This window comes from Apis cerana, linkage group LG6 (assembly GCF_029169275.1).
Source record: "Apis cerana isolate GH-2021 linkage group LG6, AcerK_1.0, whole genome shotgun sequence".
In the NCBI taxonomy this organism is placed as follows: Eukaryota; Metazoa; Arthropoda; class Insecta; order Hymenoptera; family Apidae; genus Apis; species Apis cerana.
Window position 1 is genome coordinate 1690517 of NC_083857.1, and position 27638 is coordinate 1718154.

At 24.7% G+C, this 27638-nt stretch overlaps 4 protein-coding genes across 10 annotated transcripts; 1 reads left to right on the top strand and 3 right to left on the bottom strand.

Annotated features, from left to right (window-relative positions):
* Nucleotides 1-575: 575 nt before the first annotated feature.
* Nucleotides 576-13779, bottom strand: LOC107993455 (death-associated protein kinase 1). Of its 5 annotated transcripts, XM_062075915.1 has the most exons (22): nucleotides 13522-13779; nucleotides 13274-13452; nucleotides 12795-12873; nucleotides 12602-12714; nucleotides 12376-12536; nucleotides 12191-12311; nucleotides 11725-12025; nucleotides 11544-11592; nucleotides 10967-11083; nucleotides 10519-10791; nucleotides 10276-10458; nucleotides 10075-10189; nucleotides 9763-9954; nucleotides 9414-9655; nucleotides 8184-8273; nucleotides 7801-7965; nucleotides 7511-7729; nucleotides 7227-7406; nucleotides 6803-7096; nucleotides 6409-6731; nucleotides 2976-6327; nucleotides 576-2511 (listed from the first exon to the last, which is right to left on the bottom strand). In XM_062075915.1, exons 2-21 carry the CDS (start codon nucleotides 13278-13280, stop codon nucleotides 6165-6167), a joined length of 3387 nt encoding a protein of 1128 aa, XP_061931899.1. In that variant the 5' UTR covers nucleotides 13281-13452; nucleotides 13522-13779; the 3' UTR covers nucleotides 576-2511; nucleotides 2976-6164. The 5 variants fall into 5 exon arrangements, with proteins under 5 accessions (XP_061931899.1, XP_061931898.1, XP_061931900.1 ...); XM_062075914.1 differs by having other exon boundaries at nucleotides 13274-13779; XM_062075916.1 differs by having other exon boundaries at nucleotides 13287-13777.
* Nucleotides 1065-2453, bottom strand: LOC107993464 (tropomyosin-2-like). The gene is made up of 6 exons (XM_017049881.3): nucleotides 2214-2453; nucleotides 2012-2145; nucleotides 1661-1849; nucleotides 1504-1579; nucleotides 1235-1367; nucleotides 1065-1147 (listed from the first exon to the last, which is right to left on the bottom strand). Exons 1-6 carry the CDS (start codon nucleotides 2451-2453, stop codon nucleotides 1065-1067), a joined length of 855 nt encoding a protein of 284 aa, XP_016905370.1.
* A 693-nt stretch (nucleotides 13780-14472) lies between the features above and the next one.
* LOC107992556 (T-complex protein 1 subunit gamma) lies at nucleotides 14473-22866 on the bottom strand. 2 transcript variants are annotated; one of them, XM_062075923.1, is made up of 5 exons: nucleotides 22732-22866; nucleotides 16826-16998; nucleotides 16675-16736; nucleotides 15151-16288; nucleotides 14473-15038 (listed from the first exon to the last, which is right to left on the bottom strand). In XM_062075923.1, the coding sequence occupies exons 2-5, from the start codon at nucleotides 16860-16862 to the stop codon at nucleotides 14623-14625; spliced, it is 1653 nt and encodes a 550-aa protein (XP_061931907.1). In that variant the 5' UTR covers nucleotides 16863-16998; nucleotides 22732-22866; the 3' UTR covers nucleotides 14473-14622. The 2 variants fall into 2 exon arrangements, with proteins under 2 accessions (XP_061931907.1, XP_061931906.1); XM_062075922.1 differs by lacking the exon at nucleotides 22732-22866 and adding an exon at nucleotides 18526-18614.
* Nucleotides 22806-27412, top strand: LOC107993516 (pancreatic triacylglycerol lipase). Of its 2 annotated transcripts, XM_017049968.3 has the most exons (7): nucleotides 22806-22948; nucleotides 23186-23288; nucleotides 24588-24736; nucleotides 25906-26151; nucleotides 26481-26687; nucleotides 26795-26951; nucleotides 27034-27412. In XM_017049968.3, the coding sequence occupies exons 1-7, from the start codon at nucleotides 22903-22905 to the stop codon at nucleotides 27089-27091; spliced, it is 966 nt and encodes a 321-aa protein (XP_016905457.1). In that variant the 5' UTR covers nucleotides 22806-22902; the 3' UTR covers nucleotides 27092-27412. The 2 variants fall into 2 exon arrangements, with proteins under 2 accessions (XP_016905457.1, XP_016905458.1); XM_017049969.2 differs by lacking the exons at nucleotides 22806-22948; nucleotides 23186-23288 and adding an exon at nucleotides 23927-24108.
* Nucleotides 27413-27638: the final 226 nt, after the last annotated feature.

The window sequence follows — 27638 nt, forward strand, 5'->3', positions numbered from 1 at the left end:
CGCAAACGAATTCCTCGACTTCTCTAGACGTTTATCTTCTTCCGATAGCTCGATTGACATAAAGTTGTAGATTCGGGTATTAAGAGGAGTAAAGACAAATAACAACAATATTAAAAAAAATTATTTCTTGCCGCATATGATTAAAGATCAAGCTTGCTCATAAAATAATAATAATAATAATAATAATAATAATAATAATAATAATAATAGTGAAACTGATAAAATTAGTTTCTATGAATTCATTTAAGGAAAATAAAAAATAAAAATAATTAAATAATATAGATATATAATTTAAATATATATAACATATATAATATATATAAATAGTAATATAGATAGATTCAATTATTCTTATCATATAATTTGTTTATATATTATATTTTTTGTGTTATATTATATATATATATACACATAAAAATTAAACATTATATATAAAGTTAATTAATATAATTCAAAAAACGAAATGTAATTATTACAAGAAAAAAAATTTTTTTTAAATCTTTATTATTTATTTTTTCTTTTTACATTATTTTCAATATGATAGGATTTATTTTAATTAATTACGCTATAAACAATTTCTTTTTAAATACCGTTTATTGAAAATACAGATTTGGCATACAATGATAAAAAGGGGATACGGTATTGCACTTGTTTTCATGTGCACAGAAATTCCTCTTCAATGTCTCTGAAAGAAAAATAGGTAATACCGTTAATTCTATCGAAAAGAGACTATTTGTTTCTGAAGCAATTAAGCTCGATTATCTCTGAAGCTTTAGCAAAGTGTTAAGCTTGAAGCAAAGCGATTAACAAAAACTAACTGTCTAGTCACTTTCTAGTCACCATATTAATTGCATAATTTCGCATAATCGAATTAATTATATTATAATTATTTGAAACCCCATTCAAACGTTTTCTTTTTCACGGTACACTATACGACGAACACTTCAACGAATTAAATCAGCGTAGCTGAACACAGCCGACTGATGTCCATTATTAAATGTAGCGAATAAGCGGAAGAAGCTTAGAATAGCAAAATAAAAGAAACTCCATCCGTTTCTGTAATTTTAATATCCTGTCATTTCTGCGAATGTAGCATCCATGTCGTCACAGACTGCTTTGTATTTTTCTTTTTCTTCTCTGAGTTCATCTAAAACACAATTGTCATTAAAAAAATCTTATTTAAAAAAAAAAAAAACAAAATTGAATTCTTATTTCAATATACTACTTATCATACCTTCCTTCATATCGACTTCCTTCAACAATTTTTTCACTGTTCTTTCAGCATGAATGGCACGTTTCTCAGCCTCCCTCAATTTTTTTTTTAATTGTTTTAATTGTATTTTGAAGTCTTCCACTCGTGCATTAGCCTAAATAAATAAATTATTTATTTATTTAAAGATAAAAGAATAAAAATTGATGTAGGATTAATTGAATTTTACTATATTTTAAAAATTATATTTATCACTTTATAAATGAATTTATAAATGAAATTATAATAATTACCTTTTCCTCGGATACTTCTAAAGATTTTACGATGTTTTGCACGATAAAAAGCTCATCTTCCCGTTCTATGATTTTTCTGTAAACACATGTTAAGAATGTAAAAGAAAAATTTATAGAAATTTTATAAGTTAAAAATATGTCATATAATTATACAAACGCCTCGCTGGTTTTCACTCTCTCCTCCGCTCCTTCCAATTCCTCTTCAACGAGCGCCAATTTCTTCGATATTTCCTCAGATTTGGCGTCCGCATCTTCAGCAATTAATCTTGCATCTTTCAGTTCTTGCATCAATTTTTCCATGCGTTCTTCGTCCAGCCGACTTCTATCTTCTAATACTTTGCACATTCTAAGAAAGAAAAACATGTATGCTAATTTATTCATACTTTTTAAAATTTTATTCATACTTTAAAGCATATTAATATATATTTTGATCTGCGAACTTAAAAAATGACGAAGAAAAAGGAAAATTCCAATATTTTATCTATTATATAAAATTCTTAATAAAAACCTTCGTGCATCATCCGCAAGTTCTGATGCACGTCCAAGTTTCGTTTGAGCAGTAATACGTAATTCCTCCTTCTTCGTTAACGTTGTTTCAATTTCTTGCACCCTCTTGGTCAACGTGGTTCGATCTTGCTCTGCCTGTTAACGTCATTCATCAAATATAAACAATATCAACTTTCGTAAATCTGTTTAAAACACGTGTTTACCTTAGACCAAGATTTTTCGCATTGTTCCAAATCAGCGGTAGATTGCTCTAAATTCGCTTTGGCCACTTCGTAATCTCGTTCGAGCTGAGTGAGCTTTTTAGCCAGATCTCTTACGTCGTCGTTCAGCTTATCCGCACGAAAGTTCTCTGATCTCGCCTTCGCTTCATTTGCCTCTACTTTTTCATTAGCAGCATCCATCTCTTGCTTCAACGCCGCAATCTTCTTTTTAATCGCCTCCATGATGACGATTTATACTTTTCTATCCTTTTATCGTTTATCCTTCGTCGGCAATTTGAACCTAACCCAATTCATTAAACTTATTAACAACGATTTGATAATTATTAGATCTAATTTGATTAACTATATAACAAATTTAAAATATTTTATTCTGTGATTCATAATATTTAAATTAAAAGTGAAGTAAATGTTATTTCTATGTTGGTCTGATTATAATCGCGCCATATCCAGTACAATTGAATCAATACAAAATATACATTTGAAATAATGATTAATGAAAACAAATCTTCAATTTCTTTGAATAAAAGATAATGGAGGAACAACTCTAAATTTGTTTTAATTTAATATAATATCAAACGGACTTTTTACTTTAATCATTATTGTTCGACAGTATACAATATTAAAAATGAGCGACTCAACATTCGTTCGACTTGTAAATCATTGCTACTTACCGATAAGTTACATTTAATAACAAACAACGTGGAAGAAAAGACAAGTTAGAGTTAAAAGGGGGACAATACTCACTGTTGTAATCGTGGCGATGATCCGCGATGAGAATGTACAACCGGATGCCTTCGAAAGCTAAGCTAAAATAAAACGAAACCGGCGTCGCAGGCCTCCTCGAACTTCTCGATCCAATCCAATTCTATAATTGCTTGTTGCCTTGTTGGCTATTGTCCCGATTTTATCCCGGCTCTTCACTGGCTGATTGCTACTCGCTGCAGTGGCTACCAACGAAACGCGATCTCCACCTCTCTTATGCTATTCTCGGCTCGAAAGAATTCCGTTCCTATTTCCTATCGACTACGTAACCTAGTCTACATAAATACCATAGTAAGATAAACATTCTTCGATTTTCCGATATCTTGGAAAATTTCTAATTTCGCGCCGCGTTCTCCACTTTATCTTCCTGATATTTAAATTTTCCCGCTTCTACCAGCACTCGATTTGTATCGAATCGATATCGTGCACAATGACTGCCAATGTACATTAGAAACGCGGGAATTCTATCTCGATAATTAAAAATGGTATGACAATAATTGTTTCATGATAAAGATTATGAAGCAACATGATTTTATTGACATTTTTTTCCGGTATAAAAGGAATAATTACACATATCGTTCAGCTAATGTATTTCTCATTCTTTGACGTTACAAACAAATGCGCAGCATATAAGTTTTTCTATTCAGAATTCATATTCGCTTCTACTCATGGCTGAATTTTTTTTTTACAAAAGTATGGATAATAAATATAAATACATCCTACTAAGTGAATATAAGATAAATAAAATTTAACGCAACTTTACGACACTTTGCAATAATTAAATAATTTTTCTTCGAATTTAATTCACAATGTAGAAATTTATTGAACTATTCTATATTACATTTTTTTTTTTACTATTTTAAAAGTTTAAGATTTTTTTAAAACATTAATATATTACTTCCGCATCAATTTTGATTATAATTTGAAGGATATAATTTCCTAATGATATATTTTATCAAGTTATTATTTTTTATAATCTATCTCCTATTTTTATAATATATTTTAGCAAATTTTAAGCAAATTTACAGATCAAGTTAAAAAAGAGAAATTTTGTGTAACATCGAAGTTAGTATAAAAGCTAGAAAATTTTAAATACTATTAATCACAACAAAATCATACAATATCATATTTCTATTTTTACAAAATATAAATAACAACAACTTATTGATATTATATTTACTATATTTTTCAATTTTCTATTCTGCAAAATGTCCTTGTTGCGCATAATATTATATTTAATCTTAATTTTAAATGTAATTATTTATTTAACGGTTTCTATATTGTATCAAGCAAAAGCTATAAAACACAAATACTATCAGATGAATTGAATATGTCTTTACATTTACTCTGTAACAGTAAAATTGTTTTTTTCTTAAATAAATATACATATATGTTGTATAATTAACAATACTGAGCAATAACAGATTTTTTAAAAACAAATGTTTGTTCGTAATTCAGCGTACATAATAAGAAAATAATTCCTTACAATTATATTAAAAATATTTTTAATTTACATTAAAAATATTAAAAAATTTTATATTTCAAACTTGTAAATATAAAATGAACACAGTGCATAAAAATATAAACCTGAGAACATGAATTTCAAAAAATAATTCAATACCAAAAAATTCGATGATTCGAGAATATATAATTGTACAACATTATATTAAATTTTTATCATATAATAAATGGATAAAAATAGAACACAGAGATAACCAAAATATCTTAGATACAATTTACAAATGAAAACTAATTTTTAAGATATGAATTAAAGACATTACTTTTGTGATATTTTTACATTTTACACATGTCATATTCAATTATTTCCATACATTTAAGATTTGTATCAAACATTATTTATATAAGATAAGAATACAAATCATCTTCTACTTAACAGACTATACATAAGCAGTGACCACTGGATAAAGTTAATACATAATAGATATGTTCAAAGAATTGTTTTCTATGAACAACAAATTTGACTTATTTTTAATAATATTTTTAATAATATACATTCATGCATATTATACATGAATAGTATATCTTGTGAAATATTATTGTGCCTATAAAATATGAATAATCTTATTCATTATCATTATTCAAAATTCATTGTCACTATTTGAGATTGTTTTGAACAGTGATCCTTCATATTTTAAATGTCATTACGAAAAAATTACTTTCACACGCAGAAAGAAGGATCAATTTTTAAAGAAACATTTTCACCTTTTGATAAGTATAGATGAGCAAGTTTTGTTTATGGCACATAATAAATATTTTAGGAATGTTGATTTAGTAAAAAATGTCGATATAAGAATGGAACTTTCGTAAATATACCAAAAGCAAAGAATTGTGCGAAGTGTTTCACTCCTTTTTTCGCATAAATAGTTCCTAAATATCATAGAAAGCAGCGTATATTAACACTGAGTTTTGGCAAGATATAATATATATGCATATCAAGAAAAGCTTTCAAAACAATATTAGTATCAAATACGATAATATTGTATTATATAGTGTGTAAACGTGTTTTATGATTTACGCGTGCATACACATTATTTAGAATTATTTTGTCTAATACATATAAATTTACTTAAGAAACTTGATTAAAAATGTAGTTAATCATACAATATAATATCACAATACAAATGCTTACAAATATTTCACAATTAAGAAAAAATTCTAAATATTAATTCTAAATATTAAAAATTAGTACTTTTTTTATGTAGATTTTTGTTAAGTAAATATTTTCAAATGTAACAAAAACAGAATTATAAATATTTTTTTTATACTAACACTTAAATTATGATATATTTCCAGAATCAAAAAAGTTCATAAAAAAAATACAGAAATGTAAATTATGCAACTTTTTAACTATATATAAGTGTATATGTATATATTAAAAGGAATATATTAAAAGAACTTTTTTTGTGCCGCTTAAAGTGTGCTCTAATATTTTGATATAAAAGTACACATCAGTGCATGTGCATTTCAATATACCTCTAAATAAGTACACAAACAATATATTATAATTATGTACTGAAGAGCAATGCACAATTTATGTTGGGCGGAAGCGGTGACGTAGTAAGTCTATTAAACCCATAACAAAGATGAAAATTTCTTTCAGAAATCCGTATCTCAGAAAGTATTAATGCACCATTGATAAATGCAACATTGTCATCTAGAAAGATTAGATCCTGTCTCAGAATCAGTAGTTGTTGATAATATATATGTCGGTGTATAAGAGAGTAATAAATGTACAGCATCTTCTCGATCAAGAGCTCGTAATTGTTGTATTAAAGATCCTACAGTGCAATCAGCACCAGCCGTGTTAATTAATCTATTAAATAATAAATTTGATAAAATATAAATATTTTATAAAATATAAAATTTATTGTTATAATTAAAAAAAAAAACTTACCTCAATGTTGGACTATCTACTGTGCTATCTAGCTGAGCAACTCGATCTCCCAAACCTAATCTTACAGCAAGTAAACACCAATCTCTTCCATGACGATCAGGAGGATCAAGCATCTGAGCTAATCTTCTTTGCACAGCAGCTTTAATTTGTTTTATTGGTTGTTTTGGTCCAGGAAGACAATTTTCTATTAAAGGTAATCCACAACCTACTATTTCCCATACACTTTCTTCTCGACTATTTAAAGGATTTTTAAGAGTTGCTTCTTCAAGACCTTTATCAATTAAAGCTGATATAATTGATGTTGGTTCCCAAGAATATATTATCTACAAAATTTAATAGAATTTAATAAAAAATATTATATTACATTATTTTAATTTATTAATAAATAACTAACTTCATCATATTCGCGAAGTTGACTAGGACTTAACCAGTATCTTTCAAGTAACATGCCAGGAGCAACTAATTCAATTGTCGTTTCAATAGCATCCAGAATAATACTAAAAAGAGCAAAACATTGGGCACTGGTACCTCGCGGTCCACGTACTCTTATCTCTATACAACTCTGCTCTTCTTCTTCAAAAGTAATAATACTTTCGCAAGGACCGATACATAATTTTGATCCTCTCCACCATTGATATAAATCTGAATTTGATGGATCCCATGTTTGAGTAATTTTTCTTAATTGTGCCTATATATAATATTATATCATTATCAAAAATTTTATTTTAAATATATTATATTTTTTATAATTTTAAATATATTATTTTTATTATCAATAAAAAAAATTAATTGCTTAGATATTTTTCATTATTATATACTTGTAAATGTGGAAATACTGCAATCAAATGATATAATGGTGCTTCAGATGGACAAAGACGAAGACCAGTATGAGGCAAAATATTAGAACATGGTTTCCATGGTTCCCATAATCCTGGTAAACGCTCAACAAGATTCAAACATGGTATTTCATATTCTACTTCATCATCATCTACTTCACACTGAAATAAAATTACATATTTTATTATAATTTTAATATAATTTTTATATGATTTTACAATTTTTTTGATATAAAATTCAAAATATTAGATACTTTAATACATACTGGTACACACAAATTTACAGCTTGTAAAGCTTGCAAAGCTTGTCCTGCAGGACAAGGACAACGAGCCTGAAAATCTTCTAAAGCATAAACACCTGTAGTACGACCACCAAGACGTCCTCGTTGTTCTAAACTTAATTGCCAATTTATTACATCCTGCCAGAACCATTCTGGACTTAAAACTATTAAATTCCCAGGAAGAAGCATACATTCCCCTAAATTCTAAAAATTAATATGTAGTTAATATAATTATAATTATAAATTACAAAAATTATAATGATAAAAATACAAACCTGTAATTGTAATCCAAGATGTCTACAATGCTCTAAAGAAACTAATGGATTAATTTTTCTTACTTCCTTCAAAAATTCCTCCTGTGTGAGCATAACTGGAGGTACTTCTAAAGATTGCACATACGATCTCCAAGATTCTGCAAGACCAGTCCATACTAGTGCACTCTATAATAAAATTAGCTATCTTTAATAATAAAATACAGGGAAAAAATATTAGATAATACACTGATGCAGAAAATATATACAAGAGTAATTTCTTAATTGCATTGGACAGTAGTGCACGTATGTATTAATGGGATAAAGCATTAGAGCAATTATTAAATAAATTACAGCTTCATTATACGCATTTCACTTTTATCAAAGGAATTGAGAAATAGTTCGACCTGTTTATCAAGATTCGTCAAGGGCACGTACGAGGCCGCAGCCCGCGGCGTGTCACGTCGGAGAATACTTTCTGCAACTTCCGGTCCTTCCTACATCATGCATTGCATGCAGTAAGGCTGATGTTAATAAACGTTAATGACCAAATAATCAGCAACTAAAATATATGTCGTTAGTAAATTGATCATATGATAAAGTGATAGCAGATTTGAGAAAATTTACTTAATATCTATTTTTTAAGGAATGTGCTTGATTAAATGTCGCAAATAATTATTTTAATTGAAAAGTATGAATAATATAAATTATCATATTTGGTGAGCTTAATTACTTGTACATATATATTAAATCAACCATGCATCATGAAATGATCATGGGTTACAGAATCATAACTTCAACCAAAAATATTGCATTATATTTAAGAATGAATGATTTGTTCAACATAGTATCAACATTGCAGGATTTGAAATCAAAGAAATGTGAATCATTTAAACGTAATTAGCACTATGCAAATGAAATGACTCGATTCTGATTAGTTTTGAAAAATGTTAATGCACACATTTATTGCATGCTGTACAAACATTGGCGATATCCCTGTAAAAAAATGTGGAAGTATAATTATGTACATAAATATATTAAGCTGAACCTAAACCTTTTATATATTATATATTAGGCATAAATTTTCTTAATATATCATTTGATTTTTTTATTTTACTGAACGAGTCGCTCGTGCAACCAAGCATGAAATGATTGCAAATTTTAAGATTTTCATGTTGAATAATGATTTTTGAATGTAAACCATAAATATTCAAGAGTGCTTATTACTATTAATAATATATTTTCTACCTTAGAAAAATTAACAATATAGCAATGGAATAATATATTTAAATATGATTTACATTCTATATTTATAATATAAATAAAATGATTTTGATAAAATAATTTTAATTTTCCTAACTTGATATTTCGAATGATGACATGCAATATTTAGTTAATTTGGTGCATTTTAAAAATTTAATCCAAAATTCAAAATTATTTGAATAAACAATTTAAATCTATTATATTTTATTAAATTTGACCAAAAATTAATTAGAAGTTATTAAAAGAATCTCGGTTAAATTGAGAGACTCGTAATAATAGTTTTTAATTTTTAATAATTAAATAATATAAAAAAATTATTTTATAATATGTGTAAAAAATGTGACAAATGTTATAAATATGTATAATCACTTCACCTCTAAAAATTCCATCCTTGCATTATTCAAGTAAGATCTTAGAAGTTTCAGACCAGGACTAGAAGGATTAGTTGCATCCACTGCGACCATTTGTGGTTCATCTCCCAAAATTGGAGTGAACTCTTTTAAAAAAGGTAATAGTGGGGCAAGTAGACTACCATTATTTGAATTTGGGGCAAGAGGTTCTGGAGCATAAGTACCAACCAAAATTACTTTTAAATCATTATATTTACCACCAAAACCTATTATATAAAAAATTAAATATCAATATTTTTTATTTGAAAAATCTATATATAATAAATAATTATGTTTATATATATTTCTTGTAATAATAGATCATTTAACTTACCAAAATTAGTTGATGCAATACGATCTGAAATAAATCGTAACCAAAATTTTATTTGCTGAAGTTGTACAGTAAGTGGTTCTCTCAGACTAACTGTAATAAGATGTACAGCAGGTTGTTGAAAAGTAAGAACATAATGATAAGATGCTAAAAATTCTTCGCGACCGCATAATTCCCAAAAGATACATTCTCCACCTTAAATTTATAAACATTAATTAATTAAATTAATAACATTTTATTAAATTAATTAAATTGAATATATATATATATTTATTTATACAAAAAAAAATGAATATGAAAATTCATGTTTCTCACCTACATTACCACGACTCCATTCTACTCCTTGTGTACCTTCATATTCACTGTCACTATATTCGAAACTAAGTGAACCATGTTTACTAGTTACATCTAATTCAATACTTGGTTCTCTCTATAAAATTTCAATAAAAGTCATCAATATACTAAATAAATATATATGTTATATTTATATTTTGTTTTAAATTATTAAAAAAATACCTTCGCAGTATAATTTTGACTTCTTGATCTTCTAAAAAATCCAAAACTAAAAATACCCGATTTTAAAGAATTTATTAAAGATGATTTTCCTGATGCACAATGTCCTAAAAGTCTTATATGTAAACGATCTATTGGTCTATGTGTTGGCTGTAGCTGTTTAATATAATTTTCACGTTGAATGGGCTAAAATATAATATTAATATAAAATATTATCAAATATTAAAAGATAATTTAATAACATACATTTCGAAGTTTATCCAACAGTGATGCAATATCAGGATGTCCATATTTGATTGCTGTTACATCTGCTCTAATTCCACGATTTGTTTTGTCAACATCACAACCAGCAAGGCACAAATGTCTAACAAGATTAATGAAACCATATCTAGCAGCCACATGTAATGGTGTTAAGCCCTTTTTATTTGGTGTATCCAAGTCTATTCCATTTTCTATTAAAAAAGTTACCATTCCTTCATCTCCTGCTTCACAAGCTATATGTAAAAGCGTATCTTCCTTCTATGTAAAGAAACAAAATTATTTATACTTTATTATACTTTATTTACATCATACATACATACATATATATATATACATATATATATATATATATATATATATATATATATATATAGTTATATATATATAGTTATATAGTTTATATAATTCAAAAATATATGTGAAAAAATCTTACAGAATCTTTCACATTTAATGGTGCTCCTTGCAGTAATAATTGAGACACAGCCTCAACACAGCCTCGTTTAACAGCACTAATCATTGCTCCACCAAGACCTTGAGAGGCTTCCGACTCCTACAGAAAAACAAATCATTCAGTATTGTTATTTTATAAACATGTTATGTTTCATAATCAATTACATTATAATATACAATTACAAAATCATATATTTTTATACACAAATGATAATAAAAATTTTTTGTAAAAAATGAATTACTATGGATAACACTTCTATAATATAGAATTATGTAAAAAATTATAGATATTATATTTTTTAAAATATATAAGGTACACATATATTGAATAAAAAAAATGTATTATATTTAACTTAATAATGTATATTCTGTGAAAAATAATGTGTATGTATGATGTATAATTGATATGTAACTGTACAGATGATACTGACATTAGTCACACGATGTACATAAATAAACGTTATTTCATAAAAAATCAAAAAAATAATGTGAGTGATTGAAAATTATAGTCAGCTCTGCCAATTATAAAGGAAATTATAATATTGCATTCAGGAACAGACCGTGAGGATCCAAGGATGTTTAAGGCACGATTCTGCAGTTCCTCTTTCTCTGAAAATCAAATTTATTTTATTTTATTTTATCTTAAATCAATTTTATCATATATATATAATTATGAGATATTAAAATTAAAATTATTATATTAAAATTTTTAATATTGTTTTTAAATTTCTTAATACTTACTTTGGATCCTTGATCAACAAGGATCGTATGAAATCTTTGGCAATTTCAGATACTGTACTGAAATATTCATTATCAAACTGATATTGACAAGCAGCAACATTTGCATAAGTTTCTTGCTTATCTTCACCTAGAAATGGTGATGCACCACTTAAAAGAATATATGTCAGAACACCTACTGCCCAAAGATCAGTTCCCAAACTGAGTGGTTCATAATTTACAATTTCAGGAGCAACAAACTCAGGTGTACCAAATAATGCTCTATGTTCAGATCCAGGTACTAATCGATGTGAGAGTCCTAGATCTATATTAAAAATTAAAATATATAAATATTTATTATACATATTTATATCTAATATAGTATATAATATATATATATATATATATATATATATACATTTATATTATAATATATATATACATTTATATATTATATTAATAAAAGAATTATTATTATTCATTAATTTACCTATTAATTTTATACTTGGCATTGGTGGTGGAGTTGATAAAAGGATATTTTCAGGTTTAATATCTAAATGAGCAACTTGATGAGAATGTAAATGACTAAGTGCCATTAAAACTTGACGAACCTACAAAAATTTTAATTTTTTAGTATTTATTTTATATTAATTATATCTAGTAACAATTACGAACCACATGTGCAGCTTCTAATTCACCAGATGGAACCCAATGAAAAAGTTCTCCTCCTGAAATTAATTCTAAAAGTAAAACAACTGTTGTGCCTGTATCAACAACTTTGTGCAATGAAACAATATTTGGATGTCTTAGTCGTGCTAATAAACCTGCTTCTCGAGCTGCAACAAAAATTGAATAATTATTTTTTTAAAAACACATTATAAATGTATATGAATATTCATACCAATATCTGCAGCTGCCACACCTCTGGCAACTCGTCTTTTTCTCATAATTTTGGCAGCATAAAACTCTCCAGTCTTTATTTCCATACATTTTCGTACTATTGCAAATTGTCCTCTGTAAATTATAATTATGTATATGCTTTTAAATTAAAATATTTATTATGAATATAAATTAAATATTATATATTGACTTACTTGCCAATTTCTTCCAACAGTTTATAGTTTTTTTCAATTGGTTCATGATGAACCTCCATTAAAGTGTCCCACTCAGGGCCTATTTAATATAAATTTTTATATGAAAAAAAGATTTTACTTATATCATTTTATCAATATGAAAAATATGAAATTATTAATTTTAATAAATAGAAAATTTAAAATAAACTTTAAATTTTAAAATAAAATTATTAATTAAAATAGAAAATAAATATATATGAATATAATATTCTTTTAAATATCCATATTTAAATACAATAAAAATACGAATGTTTAATATATAAAACAAAATAAATACTTTATTTCTATATGAACAAATTATTTTAAGAAACATTATTTGTAAATATTTCTTAATGCAAATAGAAAAACACAATAAAAATAATGTTCTTTAATCTTTTAAAATCAATACATGATACTACACAATGATAATTATTTATTAATAGTCGTTGTTCAAAACTAACAGAACATAGACACCTGTCAATCCTGTAGTAAACAGATATGAAAATCACTTCCGTACACACGTAGCCACGTGGATATATTTTCATTAAGATCAGAATGATTGTGTATTAAAAACGTTGTTGATACGCTTTGCATCTCTTGATTGTATTGAATTGTAAAGAAATATTAAACATCTGCCAGCCTTGACAGAAACATCGACACTATATTATGTAGAAAGATTAAAAACAATTGAAAGGAAGTCGGTTTTTACCACCGTTCGAAGTTCCCAATTGGCGAGACGTGCCTGGCATCATCTCACACTCATGCTCATCGTTCAGTCTATTCGAACAGTTTTAAGTTTCGCAAAGAGCCGTTACGAAAATTGTGTCCCATTCGTCGGCCTTCACTCATGCCGGCCACCCTACACACACAATCGATATACCTGTGTCGCGTGAAACGCCACCTTCTTCAAAATGCATCGCAATCTCATAAAACCTTTCCTAATTTTTAAATTATTTTACATAATTCATTTTTTAAATCAATAATACCATTAGATTCGTTTTTAATCACTCGATCATTATTATTAATTAATTATCACTTAATCATAAACTAATATTGTATTATAATTGAAACGTTGCTTTAAAAAGTAAGATAATAAATAAAATAGAATGTTATTAGAAATTATTTAATTAAAATGTTACAATTTGTGAAAAAAATTAATTTGTAATTATTTGAAACCAAATATAAATATTGAATCATTTATTTTATTTAATAAATAAATTAAATTATAAAAAGTTTTTTCAAAAAAAATCTTAATGCAATTTTATTTAATATTTGAAATAATAAAATATTCAAGTTATATAAGATATATCTATATGTATACATAAAAATTTGTATTTCAAAATATTGCTTAATTTAATTTAATGTAAGAAAATATAATTATAGTTATAAATATATAAAAGTTCAGAATATTTACTTTGATTAAAAACAATTTATTAATGATTGTTAATACATGTGCATATTGTTAATTTATTAATATATTTATGAAAATAATTGCAATTACACAGAAACAATTCTTAAATATATAATTAATGATATAAAATAATCTTAAAATAATTATTATGATATAAATAGAATTTAGTTAGTTTTTTAGAGAATAAGGAAAGGTATGTAAAAAAGCAAATTAATGAAAATATAAATAAATAAATAAAGTACTTATATCTGTCTTTAATACTTCATCAAAGTTCATTTTTATTATTATGAAAATGCATACAGACAAATGATATTTTCTATAAATATGAAGTTTAATGAAATTATCATATGTAGGAATTATTAAATGTTAACAAATAAAAGTTTTACGAGCAATATAAATTTAATCTTTCATAGATTCTTCTGAAACTTGTGCAGGTGGAGTAGGCTCATTATCTGCCTTCTTCTTTTTACTTCCTGATACAATATCATCAATTCGTAGCAATAAAATAGCAGTTTCAATAGCTGTTTTATATGTTTGCAATTTCACAGATAAGGGTTCCCAAATACCATGTTCTTTCATATCTACTAATTGACCAGTTTCTCCATCAATACCCCATGTCATTCCTTCAGTAGCATGTTTTGCACGTAATGCAGTTAAAGTTCTGATAGTATTTGCTCCACAATTTTGTGCAAGAGTTCTTGGAATTATTTCTAATGCTTGTGCTACAGCTTTATAAGGCCATTGTTCTACACCTGCAAGCCTTGCTGCTTTTTCTGTTAAAAGTCTTGATACTGCCATTTCCACAGCTCCTCCACCTTTAATAATATATAAATATAAATACAATATACATAACATATTTTAAACAAAATATACATAACATATTTTATACAGCTACATATATTATTCTAATGACAAATTATTAATTACCTGGTACTAATTTAGGTTCAATAAGAAGATTCCTTGCAACATGAAGTGCATCCTGTAAGTTTCTTTCAGTTTCATTTAATACATCTTTACTGGCACCTCTCAAAATTATAGTACATGCTTTAGGATCTTTACATTCTGTAATAAAACAGAAGTATTCATCACCAACTTTCTTGATTTCAAAAAGACCAGCTCTAGTACCAACATCTTCATCTCGCAATTCTTCTGTACGATTAACAACAGTTGCACCACAAGCTCTAGCAATTCTATTAATATCACTTTTTCTCAATCTACGAATAGCAGAAATTCCAGCTTTAACAAGATAATGTTGTGCTAAATCCGAAACTCCTTTCTCTGTGATTACTACATCAGGTTTTACAGATATGATATCTTCACACATTTTCTTAACAAATTCCTCTTCTAATTCCAAAATCCTGGTAAAATCTGTATCTTTCATTATTTCTATATTGGTTTGAGATTCTCCTTTTTTATATTCCAAAGAACAATCCAATAAAACTATTCTTGGATTTTTAATATGTCTTCTCATTTTTGGATGAGTAACATCTTTATTAAACATCACTCCCTTAAGAACAGTGCTATCTTCAATAGTACCACCTGGAATTTTTTCTACTTTTGCATAACGCTTTATATCTATTTCTCTTCTGCCATTTTCTTCAAGCAAAACAGTGTAAACTGCATCTAAAGCTATCTGACATGCTAATTCACACCAACGTCCAATAAATTTAGTTCTGACACAGGAATTAATAACTTGAATCATTTTATTTTTATCATTGCAATCCAAATCAATGCTCACTTGTTCATTAAGAATAGTAACTATATCTTCCAAAGCTTGGCGATATGCTCTTATTATAACAGTAGGATGCATATTTTGTTCCAGGAAAGGCTCAGCAGTAGCTAGAATTTCTCCTGCTAATACAATGACTGAAGTAGTACCATCCCCAACTTCTTCATCTTGGGTTCTAGCTATTTCTATCATAGATTTTCCAGCAGGATGTTGTACTGTTATTTCACGTAATATAGCATTTCCATCATTAGTCATAACTATACCTCCCATTGGATCCATTAACATTTTTAACATTGCTTGTGGTCCCAGACATGTTCTAATAACATCTGCAATTGCCTTTATAAAAAAATATAATAAAAAATTCAAGTATTTATTATTTTATATATATTTATTTTAAAAAATTTAAATGAACAGTATAAAATTAAATCTATTTCAAAATTCAAAAATTGAAAATTAAAATAAATATTTGATATATAAATTATAGATATTATTTAAATGTAATATAATTGTAAGTGCTATGCTTATTAATATTAATAAATTTAATAATATTAATATTATAATATTAATATTATAATATTAAATTTAATAATATTAATATTATTAATATTAATAATATTAATAATATTAATAAAGAATGTATTAAATAAAAAAAATACACGTGATTATGCAAATATTTAATGAAAATCTTAAAAGATAAATATAAAAATATGCATAAAACTTACTTTTCCAGCTTGTATATTTTCTCTCTGAACTTTTCGGCCAACATCCCGTTTTGTATTTTGACCTGCAATAATCAAAGCGCACGACATCATGAATTTTCTCACTTCACTACTCAAATAAATGAAAATCAAAATTGTCATTGTTTCTACATACTTAAAACTACGATCGGAGCAGCTCCTGGACCAAACATTTTTCTTCAATTTTTTTAGTACTTTTATTAAGTATTGAGTTAGAAAACGATATTTAATACACGCCCGACTTTTCCAGAACAAAATGAAAGACGAGATCTTGTAATAATTGGTTAGAATCACGGTTAGAGAATAATCCTAGATAATACGAATACACTTTAATAAAATGTATAATACCAACAAAAACATGAAATGTCCCTATAATAATTTTTGCTATTTATTTTATTAAAAAATTCTTTTAAAATGTATAACAATAATATAAATTAATATAAAATATTTTCTTAATTTTTATTTAAATTTTATTTTGAAATATCAAAAATTGTTAATTTTTTTTTTATTTTTTAATAACTTTTGAGGATTAGAATCTAAAAATATCAATTTCAAATTTAACAATTCATTAATTCCAAATAATTTTTTAATTTGTAAAATTAAAAAAAAATAAAATTTATTCGTATATAAAATTAATGATTTTAAAATATATTTAACAAATTACTAAAATGCTATATTGATTCAACTTATCCAATGAACGAAATTATTATCTAAATGAAATCATTTAAGCGGGAAATCAAATTTGATTGTACACATATTTTGTTTTCCTGATTTATCTATCTAACATATTTATCTACCCAATATATATATAATGATTATTGTAATGATTGTTTGTTACAAATCGATTCGATATTGAAATAAAAATAATTTTTAAAATATTAATCATTGTTAATATTATCGAAAAAAAAAGATATTCTAATTAATCTTATTATATTATATCCTAATATTCTATATTTATAATATATATCCTAATATATTTCAGAAATATTTAAAAATACATGTGTATATATGTGTAAGTAGATATTTATATAAAGCAATTTATTAAAATATATTATAGAACTATATATAAAATTATAATATATAATATATAATATATAATATATAATATATAGAACTATAAATAAAAATTAAATAAAAAACTATATATAAAATTATAATATATAATATATAATATATAATATATAATATATAATATATAGAACTATAAATATAAAAAGATAATCAAAATCAATAAGTTTTATATAAAATTACTATTTTAATTATTTTAAATCTAAATAAAATCTAAATAAAATATAATAAATTTTTTAAGTCTCTGAATATTTTTATGATAAAAACAGTTGTGATTTCATTTAATTTTTAATATTATTTTATTATATCAAATTAATTAAAATAAGTAATTTGTAAAGTACAATAAATATTCTATCGAAAAAAACAGATTGAATTCATTTATATCCATAATTAATAAAAATATGATATCATTAAAATTAAATATATAATATAATAGCGTCCGTACATTTTTGGAAATCATTATACATTTTAATATGAAATTTTATATTTTGTTATGTTTACAAAATAATTTATTTTATATTGTATTTGGAATTTTATATCGAAATCGCAGACTAGACAAAAATTTACATCTAATGATCTGTATCAAAATAACTTTAATTCTAATTATAGTTGTAGCATTATTTTGCATTGAATCGATAAAATTTGAAAGAAACTAAAATAACAAGAAAGAAAATTCTGAAGTTACTAAATCGAGAGATAAAAATATATTATTATATTTATCTTATATCTTATCTCTAATGTTAAATCTAACTTATAAGTAAATTTTACTTTATGTATAATCACTGTCCAATGATATCGTGTTTTGCCATTGAATGTTAGATTTAATTAACTCACTGTTAATCGGTTGTGATCGTAATACTGCATAGAAATCGTTAAAAGCCAATCTGTAGTACCAATTACCATCGCTAGGTAGCTCTTGTAAGTGCCTTGTAAATCTTATCTATGTTACAGGTATAATAATATATTAAATCAAATAAAATGATTTCTTTTATAAAGCGTCTACAGTTTAATTTATCTTGGTTTTCGATCTTTCCAAGATGCAATTTTAATAATTGATCATTCTTATATATTTCGGTTTTTTTTCTATGAATATAATAAAGACTTGATTTTTGAATTTTCAATTCTTCCGGATTGTTAACAATTCTATCATTGATCTAAATCAAGTAATTACCATTATTTATTATCGAAATATGATTATACATTTTCTTCTATTTTTCTTCAGTCTGGTAATACTATCTATAGTTAATTATTAGTAGCAGTTAATTATTAATACTGTACATTATATTGTAAAATAAGATAATATAAATAGTAAATAATCATTAGTATATAGAATTAATTTTAAAAAAAATAAAGATTCTCAAGATTATTGAGATTTTAATTACGATTCTTACTATCATTTATAACTGAATTCTGAATGATTAAACTCGGCAACATTTCTTACCATTGAACGTATTATCGTTAATGAAAGATGAATAATAAATTTATTTTCAATTCGATAATATTATGTGACAAATTTTTTGAAAAGATAATGCTACTAATTATCCAAAAGATAAAAAAAGATAAAAAAAGATAACAACAATTCATCTAAATGTTTTGTAAATAATTTTTAATCGTACAAAGAAAAAAAAGTATAGTAAAAAAGTATAGTAAAAATATTCGGTATATTTATATCTTGTTTAAATTTTAATTCAGAATCGAAAATAAGATATAAAATAAGATATAAAAAAAATGAAAAAATATAAAAGAAAGAAAAAGAAAAAAAATCAAAATAAATAAAAAACGAGCAATAACTTCGTAACTTGCAACAGATTATATATGATGGCTATGAATAAATTTATAAAAATAAAGATTTATGATACGATATAAATACATAAAAAAAATAAATTTTCAGAAAATTAAAAGAAAAATAATTTTCAATTCACTTGAAATGATTTTTATATCATAGAACTGAAACAAATAGCAGACACCGAAAGCATCTTAGAAATATTAATCAACGCATATATACTCAAGTAATTAGAAGAAAAGCCTATATCAGTTAAATTTGAATTAGAAGAAACAAAAACTAAAAAAAACAAGATGAAGACTTATTTACTAGTGCGAAATAAATGTAGAAATAAAGAAATTATATAAGAAATGTATTAATAAAAAAAATTGAAGTAAATAAATATATGCAATATTTTAATGCAAAATGATATAATTCGTTAACAAGACACAGAATTAAAAAAAAGAAAATAATTAAGAGCACAGATTTTGATATTATAAATCAAAAAATATACTAGAATTTTTTAATTTATCGTGTAAAATTAAAGATTTTATAAATCAAAGATTTATGAATGTCCTGTAACTTCAATGATAATAATTATTTTTATTTTTTCGTTTAATATTCATTAATATTCATTTTCATTCAAGTCATTAAATGTATATAATATATTGTAAATAATTATAACTTGATGATAAAAATATTCAATTTTCGTTAACCATTTTTTATCAATAAGATCGATCTTGTCAATTCGTAACTTATAGAATCAATCAATTTTTGTAATTCATCTCTTCTATTCCATAAGAATTCAAAAATACAGAATTTCAATTCAGAACAACATATACAAAATAAATCAGAACCTATAGCTAATGTACATAAGATAATTGTGGAATATAATGAATTTATTTCATAAGCGTAAAAAGATTCTTCAATTTAGAATTAAATAAAAAAATTAATCGAAGTCTGAAAATCTTATGATTATTGCGAATATTAATAACAAGAAATTCAAAAAATGGTAGAATTAAATCGATTTTTAGTGAATTAATGATTATGCAAGTGAAAGTATTAGTATATTCATGAAACATTTTAGTTCTAAGCCAAAACAAACAAAAAAATTGGTATACAAAAATATCGATTGAAATTTATTTATTAAATTATTAAATTTATTAAATTTATTAAATTATTAAATTTATTAAATTTATTAAATTTATGAAATTATAATTGAAATTCATGTTAGGTAAAATAAATGTTAGGAGAAATAAAGTACAATAAGTTTTGCAACTTCCTTTGATATCTTTAATAAAAAAATCTACTCTCTTGTATGATATGATTAGATTTTCTCTAGATATTAAATCTTTAGTTTTTGAAATAAATTGAATAAAATGATTACAATTAAATTAAACCATCAAATTTAAATAAAAAAAAAACATTCACATCAATAGAGATAGAAAAAAAAAGATCAAATCTATAATAAACTTATTATGATTTATATAATATTCTAATTAATTTAACAAGGGAAATATAAATGCTATTAATGGCTTTTTAACTTTCTTTTCAACTTCTTTGAATTATTTTATGCAATAGAAAAAAGGAAATAAAATTCGAAACCAGATAAAGATTATAAAAGATCTTAGATTATATAAATAATATTTATATTGTTATTAAAAATTTATAAAATGATCTACTACTATTAAAATTAATTTACTATTAATAGACAGTTTACGAAATATATAAAACAAAATATATTCAAGAATGAACCAAATGTTATTTTATTTAAAAAATTATATATAGTTTAAAACTATAATTTAAAATCATTATTCTATAGTTTTATATATATATATATATATATATATATATATATATATGCTAATTGCTAAATGGAAAGAATGTTTCAATAAATTATAGTGATGCAAGCATTATAAAATTCTGCCATTATCACGATCAGATTTTACAAAAAGAAGGTCAGATATTGATAACATCACGAACCTTAACATATTCACACAAACAAATCTAATCAATAATTAAAATATCTTTCATAGATATTAATGCAATTCTACGGCGCAGTGATTAAAAAACTGTTTTAATCGATTCAGTAATTTTAATATTATTTAATATTATTTAATAAATTTATTTTATTTAATTGATATTTTTAATTTTATTAAAATCTTTTTTAAAATCTTATTTTAATTTTAGCAAATATATATTGTCTAAATATTAAATTGTATATATATATATACTAGAAATAATAAACATTTTAATATTAATATTTTCGCTAAAATCTTAAAATATATAATATTGAGTAAATAAATAAATATATACTTTTATCATATTTTAAAGTTTTATTACAATATATTTATATATTATATATGAAATATATGAAAATATTGTATATCGAAATATCTATATGAAATAAATCAAACATAAAAATAATGTATATACTTCATATATAAAAATTAGGATCTTATTGTAGTTTTTAAAGCCCGAATTTTATATTTTATATATATAATATTGAAATATTTAAATCCATATATTTAAATATTAATCTTTTACTTTTAAAATTGAATAATAATTAATATTCATAATCATGTTCATATAGATAGTTTTTATAATAATTTTGATTAATATGTTATTCATATATCTAGATAATAAGAATCCTGATTGTTAAATCATATAAGTTAAACATGTGTAACAAACAATTTTAATAATTATCCTATTTTCATAAATAAAATAATAGTTATAAATCTATTAATATAATATTAATCACTATGAATATTAATTATTATAATAATATAAATAATTATAATAATACAATAATAAATATAAAAACAGATTACAATATACATTAATATTTAATGATATTTTTTTATAATAAATACTTAATTCAAAATGAATAAATTTGTAATATCCATAAATGAAAATATCATTTTGTTTCTCTTTTACACATCAAATAACTTTATCATATTAAGTCTTTCAAAGAGGAAATAAACATTTTTTTTCTTTTTTCTGCTTCAATTTTAAATAACATTAGTAATATTTTATTAGTAATATATATATAAACACGCCTACACTTATATACTGTTTAAGCGATAATCAATATATTTTTTTTTTACAAAAGCATGCAAAAAGTGTTTCTCGCGTGACGAAGTCGTAATAAGAATTACGAAATTAAGAGTTCGGAATGAAGGCTGTTTGTAAGAGGAGGGGCAACCACTCACAAAACTATCCATATTCGAGCAGCTGTCGTATTAATTAAACAAATGAACGTAGCTGCCGGGCTTATCGAACATCAAAGACGAGAAATCGTGTGTAGGATGAATGGTAGTCCGCTGCTAAGCCGGCTACAGTAGTAATCCAGTGCAACTGCGAGCGGTATCGCGCGGAGAGACATGTCACCGGTTGAAACACTCGTCCTTCTGGCGGTCGTTCTCTCAGGTAAAGGAAGTCACGTGGATCTTTTCGCAACGTTCCACAATCAACTAAAAGTGAACTGAATGTTGTTCTTACGAATCTTGAGTATTGTGATTTTATTGAACTTTATTGTTGAAGTTTTATAATAAAAAAAAACCTCAAGAAAATAAATAATTTTTTAAGGTTAAGGTGATTGTGTATCTGTTTGAATAATCTTAAACGATTCTATATTTTTTCAATACTATTTCCTCGTGGTTTTAGCGTACGCGTATCCGCAGAACACGCTGCTGAACGATGTGGAAACAGTCATCAAATCTGTATTCAGGCTTGCCCGTGAACCGGCTATGTTCAATTTGTACACCAGGTATATACAGTTCAAAATGTTTTTTTGTTTTATTATCTAGGAGAAGATTAAACTTGCGATAGAAATTAAGGAAATTGTGTTCTTAAAATAGAATATATCGTGAAAAATAATGTTTGATATTGATATCTATTTAAAAAAAAAAAGAACTTTATATAACATTGTTTGAAGGTCAATTTTGTTTTCATCAAATATTCTATTTAATAGGTATCTTTTATTTGTTTACATTATTTTATTTCGTATTTTTTAAAGCAAAATTAAAAATGCAAATTAAAAAAAAAATTAAGCAATTTTATATAATATTGCTTGAAAATTTTATTTTTATTAAAAATATTTTATTTAACAAACATTTTTATTAATTTATTTTTTACCTTATTTTTTAATCTATTTTTTGAATAAAAAATTATTATTAGTAGTCCTAGTAGAAATAATAATAGTAATAGTTTGATATTATTACGTTTATGTCATTTATGATTTTTTTAAGATTTGTAAAAGAGAAAATTACATAAAAAGAAAAGACAAATTTGAAATGTTTAAGAAATTCATGTTTCTCCTTGGCAACGCGCTGCGAATTTTTCGCCCATGCAGAGGCAAGTCTTATCATTTGCTGTTCATAAACGATGCATCAATTTTTTTAATGATACGTGCAATCATGTCGGCGAATTCTATTCTCAGCGCTGACGCTCCACTAACTATCATCGATGCGTGAATATCGCGGACGCGCCTCCTTTTCTTTTTCTTTTTGCACCATTTTGCTTTTTGCTATTGATGGACGTAATCGGAAAGAAGGGGAAATTAAGGCGCCACTTGAGGCATATTTTGAGTATTCATCACTCTGATCCTTGATATTTTCGTGATATAAGTCAAATTATTAATCAAATTATTAACAGCAAAAAAAAAAAAAATAGTTTCGCTTAATATTTAAATTAAAAATTATAAAGAAAATTATAAAAAAAAAAATTATAAAGAAAATATTAAAAATATTTTAATAAATTTTGAATTTGAAATTATAATTAATAAAAAAAGATTATCAATAAGAATTGTAAAAATTTTTTTATCAAAATCAAACAAAGAATTATAAAAAAATTTCAAAAAAGAATTTAATATCAATGAATGTATGTAATATTATAAAATTAAAAAATTATAACAAGTTAACAAAATGTTAACTTAGAAATATTTTATATTATTATGATCAAATTTGTATAAAGTAAAAATTTCCAAATATTATATATATTTCAAATAATTATTATCGAAAAAATTAAAAATATTTTTAAAAATATAATTTTTTTTTTATTATTAAAGGGAAAATCCATTTGGTGAAGAACAGTTGTTTCTAAACAACACCGAAGTTCTTTATGCATCTCACTTCAACGAAAGTCGTCCAACGAAGTTCATTATTCACGGATTTAGTGACACCGGAAATGAAGCTTGGGTACGAGGTTTGATAGATGGTATGTAAAAATGAGTTTTGTTTATTTAGATGATTAAAGAAAAATTAATTAGAATAAAAATCGAGGAAGAAAATGAACAAACGAAGAAAAAATAGTACATATAGTAATGAATGAAAATAAGAAAAAGGAAAAACGATTTTCAAGGAATTTCTAGAAATATCGATGGTGTCGACATCGTTTCAATGAAATTTAATTACAATCAGGGTCAATCCGTTTCGGTAAACACGGAATCGACGTCGCCAGGTTCAAAGGTCATTACGATAACAAGTTAATTGATCACTTAACAAGTTTTGCTGTGTTGCGACTAAATTCCTGACGTAACTATGGGAAATCTTAAATTAGAACTTGGATGTACATCATTTTTCTTGTCTATTGGCAAATCAATTGTCAATATATACTATGTACATCTAAATACTATCATTCAAAAATTTTAATTTTATTACTTTATCTTTTATTCTATTGCAGTATCAGTAGCATTCCAAGTTCTATAAACTTATTACAAAATATAATTCACAATCTAAAGATTATAAAAATATAGTGCTAAAAATAAAATTAATGTATATATTTTCATTTCATTCAATATGGATTTTTTTATTTGAATTTATATTTCTAGTATTATTTAATTTATAGTCATATTATTTATATTATATAAAATGTTAATACATATTCATAAGACGTTTATTAGGTGAAGCAAGGCTAAGATACGACTATAATATAATGGAGAAAGTGGCCTCACTCTATCTGCGACTTGCTTTATCTAAAGCAAATTTACTTATAATTTAATAAATAAGTCTCAATAAATATTTTTGAATATCAATTTCTCTATTTATTTTAGATTCTAAAATTGATTCTTCAAATGTGTTTTATGAATAAATTAATTAAAGTTTTATGAATTATGCAATTATATTTTTCTTTACATTTACTTTTCTTATATTGAATGTTAGACTTGAATATTGGATTAGTTTCATAATTAAACTAATAACAATAGATTATAATTATAGATTATATAACTAATATAAAATATTTTTAAGATTTTATATTATTATAATATATAAATTATATATAAATTATTATATATAATATATTATATATATTATTATATATAATCTTGTATATTTAAAATTTTTTTGGTATTAAATATATTTAAAAATGATTATTTATGATTTCAGCGTATCTACTTCATGAAGATGTAAACGTGATAGTCGTCGGATGGGGTGCTTTGGCAGCTGATGTTTATCCGATGGCAGCGAACAATACGCGACGAGTGGGTGAATTTCTCGGAGATTTCCTGGAATTTTTAAATCGCGAATCGAATCTTGAATACAAGGATGTTCACATTAGTGGTCACAGTTTGGGATCACATGTTGCAGGATTTGCTGGAGCTTATCTGGACGGGCGTATTGGCAGAATAACAGGTATGTTTTCATTATAACATTTCAATTTTTTTAATCTATAATTTGCTATAATATTTAAATAACTCATGACTTTTTTCCTGATGTAAGAAAATTTAAAAAAATTAACTGTTTTATTTGTGGAATAATTGATTATTTTTAAATTAACTATCAAGAGGATCATTCTAATATCTTTTTAAATTACTAATATAATGTATTAAAATTTAATTTAAGAATGATAACTAATTTGTTTTAAAAAATATTTCTTGACTTACAGATTATCCTTGGATTATATTTAGTAAGATATTTAGTTTTTAAATTTCTTGTTATTAATATTATAATACAATTCAAAGGTTTAGATCCAGCTAGTCCATTATTCGAGACATTTCCTGGGATTGTTGACCCAGAGTTCAGATTAGATCCAACTGATGCGCAATTTGTGGATGTAATTCACACAAGCGGACCTGCATTTGGATTTTTGGCTCCACTTGGCCATGCTGACTTTTATCCTAATAACGGAAAATTTCCACAGCCTGGATGTTCATTTTTACCGACAAGAAGTAAAAATTTTATTTTTTAAATTCAATGTTTAATAAAATATATTATTATAAATATATTATTATAAAGTTTGATCGATTTTTAAGTAACAATATCGAACGTTTGTCAGCTTACTGTAGCCATTCGCGAGCTCATCAGTACATGACAGAGAGTATAGGAAGTACATCTGGTTTCAAGGCAAGAACTTGTGAAAGTTGGGAAAAATACAAAGAGGGACATTGCGATTACAATCCAATTGTTCTAATGGGAGAATACGCATCCACGTCGTAAGATATTATCTATATATTTAATTTTGCACTATATATTATATTATTTAAATGCAATTATATATTATTTTAATCACTTTAGATTACGAGGTAAATTTTATTTAACTACAAACGAAGCTCCTCCGTTCGCAATAAAATAAATGACAATGGATACTAAATTTGCAACCTCTCTGTGGTAAATGATCGTATATTTGCGACATCGAAATAATCTGTACTAGTCATTTACAAGTACTTTATTTATGCAGCGTGTGCAGTGTTATTTGAATTTTATTGTTTTTTTTTTTTTTTTTTAAATAAATCGGACGAACGAGATCGAAGCCGGTGAAGCGTTATCGTTCTATATCGTGCATGAAAAGTACAAATTATATTAATTAAAATGGCACGTTCTGGTGATACTTTCTCTCGTTCGCGTACTTTTGCAAAATGAAGCGAAAATAAATGTTACATTGATTATTTTGAAATTTGTGTACTTTGTTTCATCATATCGAATATTATTGTTATCCAGAAAAAATGATGGATCATAAACGTGGACGTTTATGAAGAAATGTAAACGGCTGGTATATTAATAATTCAAGGTAGTTAGAGATTAATAAATATAGAAATACAATATTAACGAGATAATGGAATGTTCAATAGAGAATATCAGTGCAAGACCGATTTCAATATTGTATTGAGAACGTTCCTATA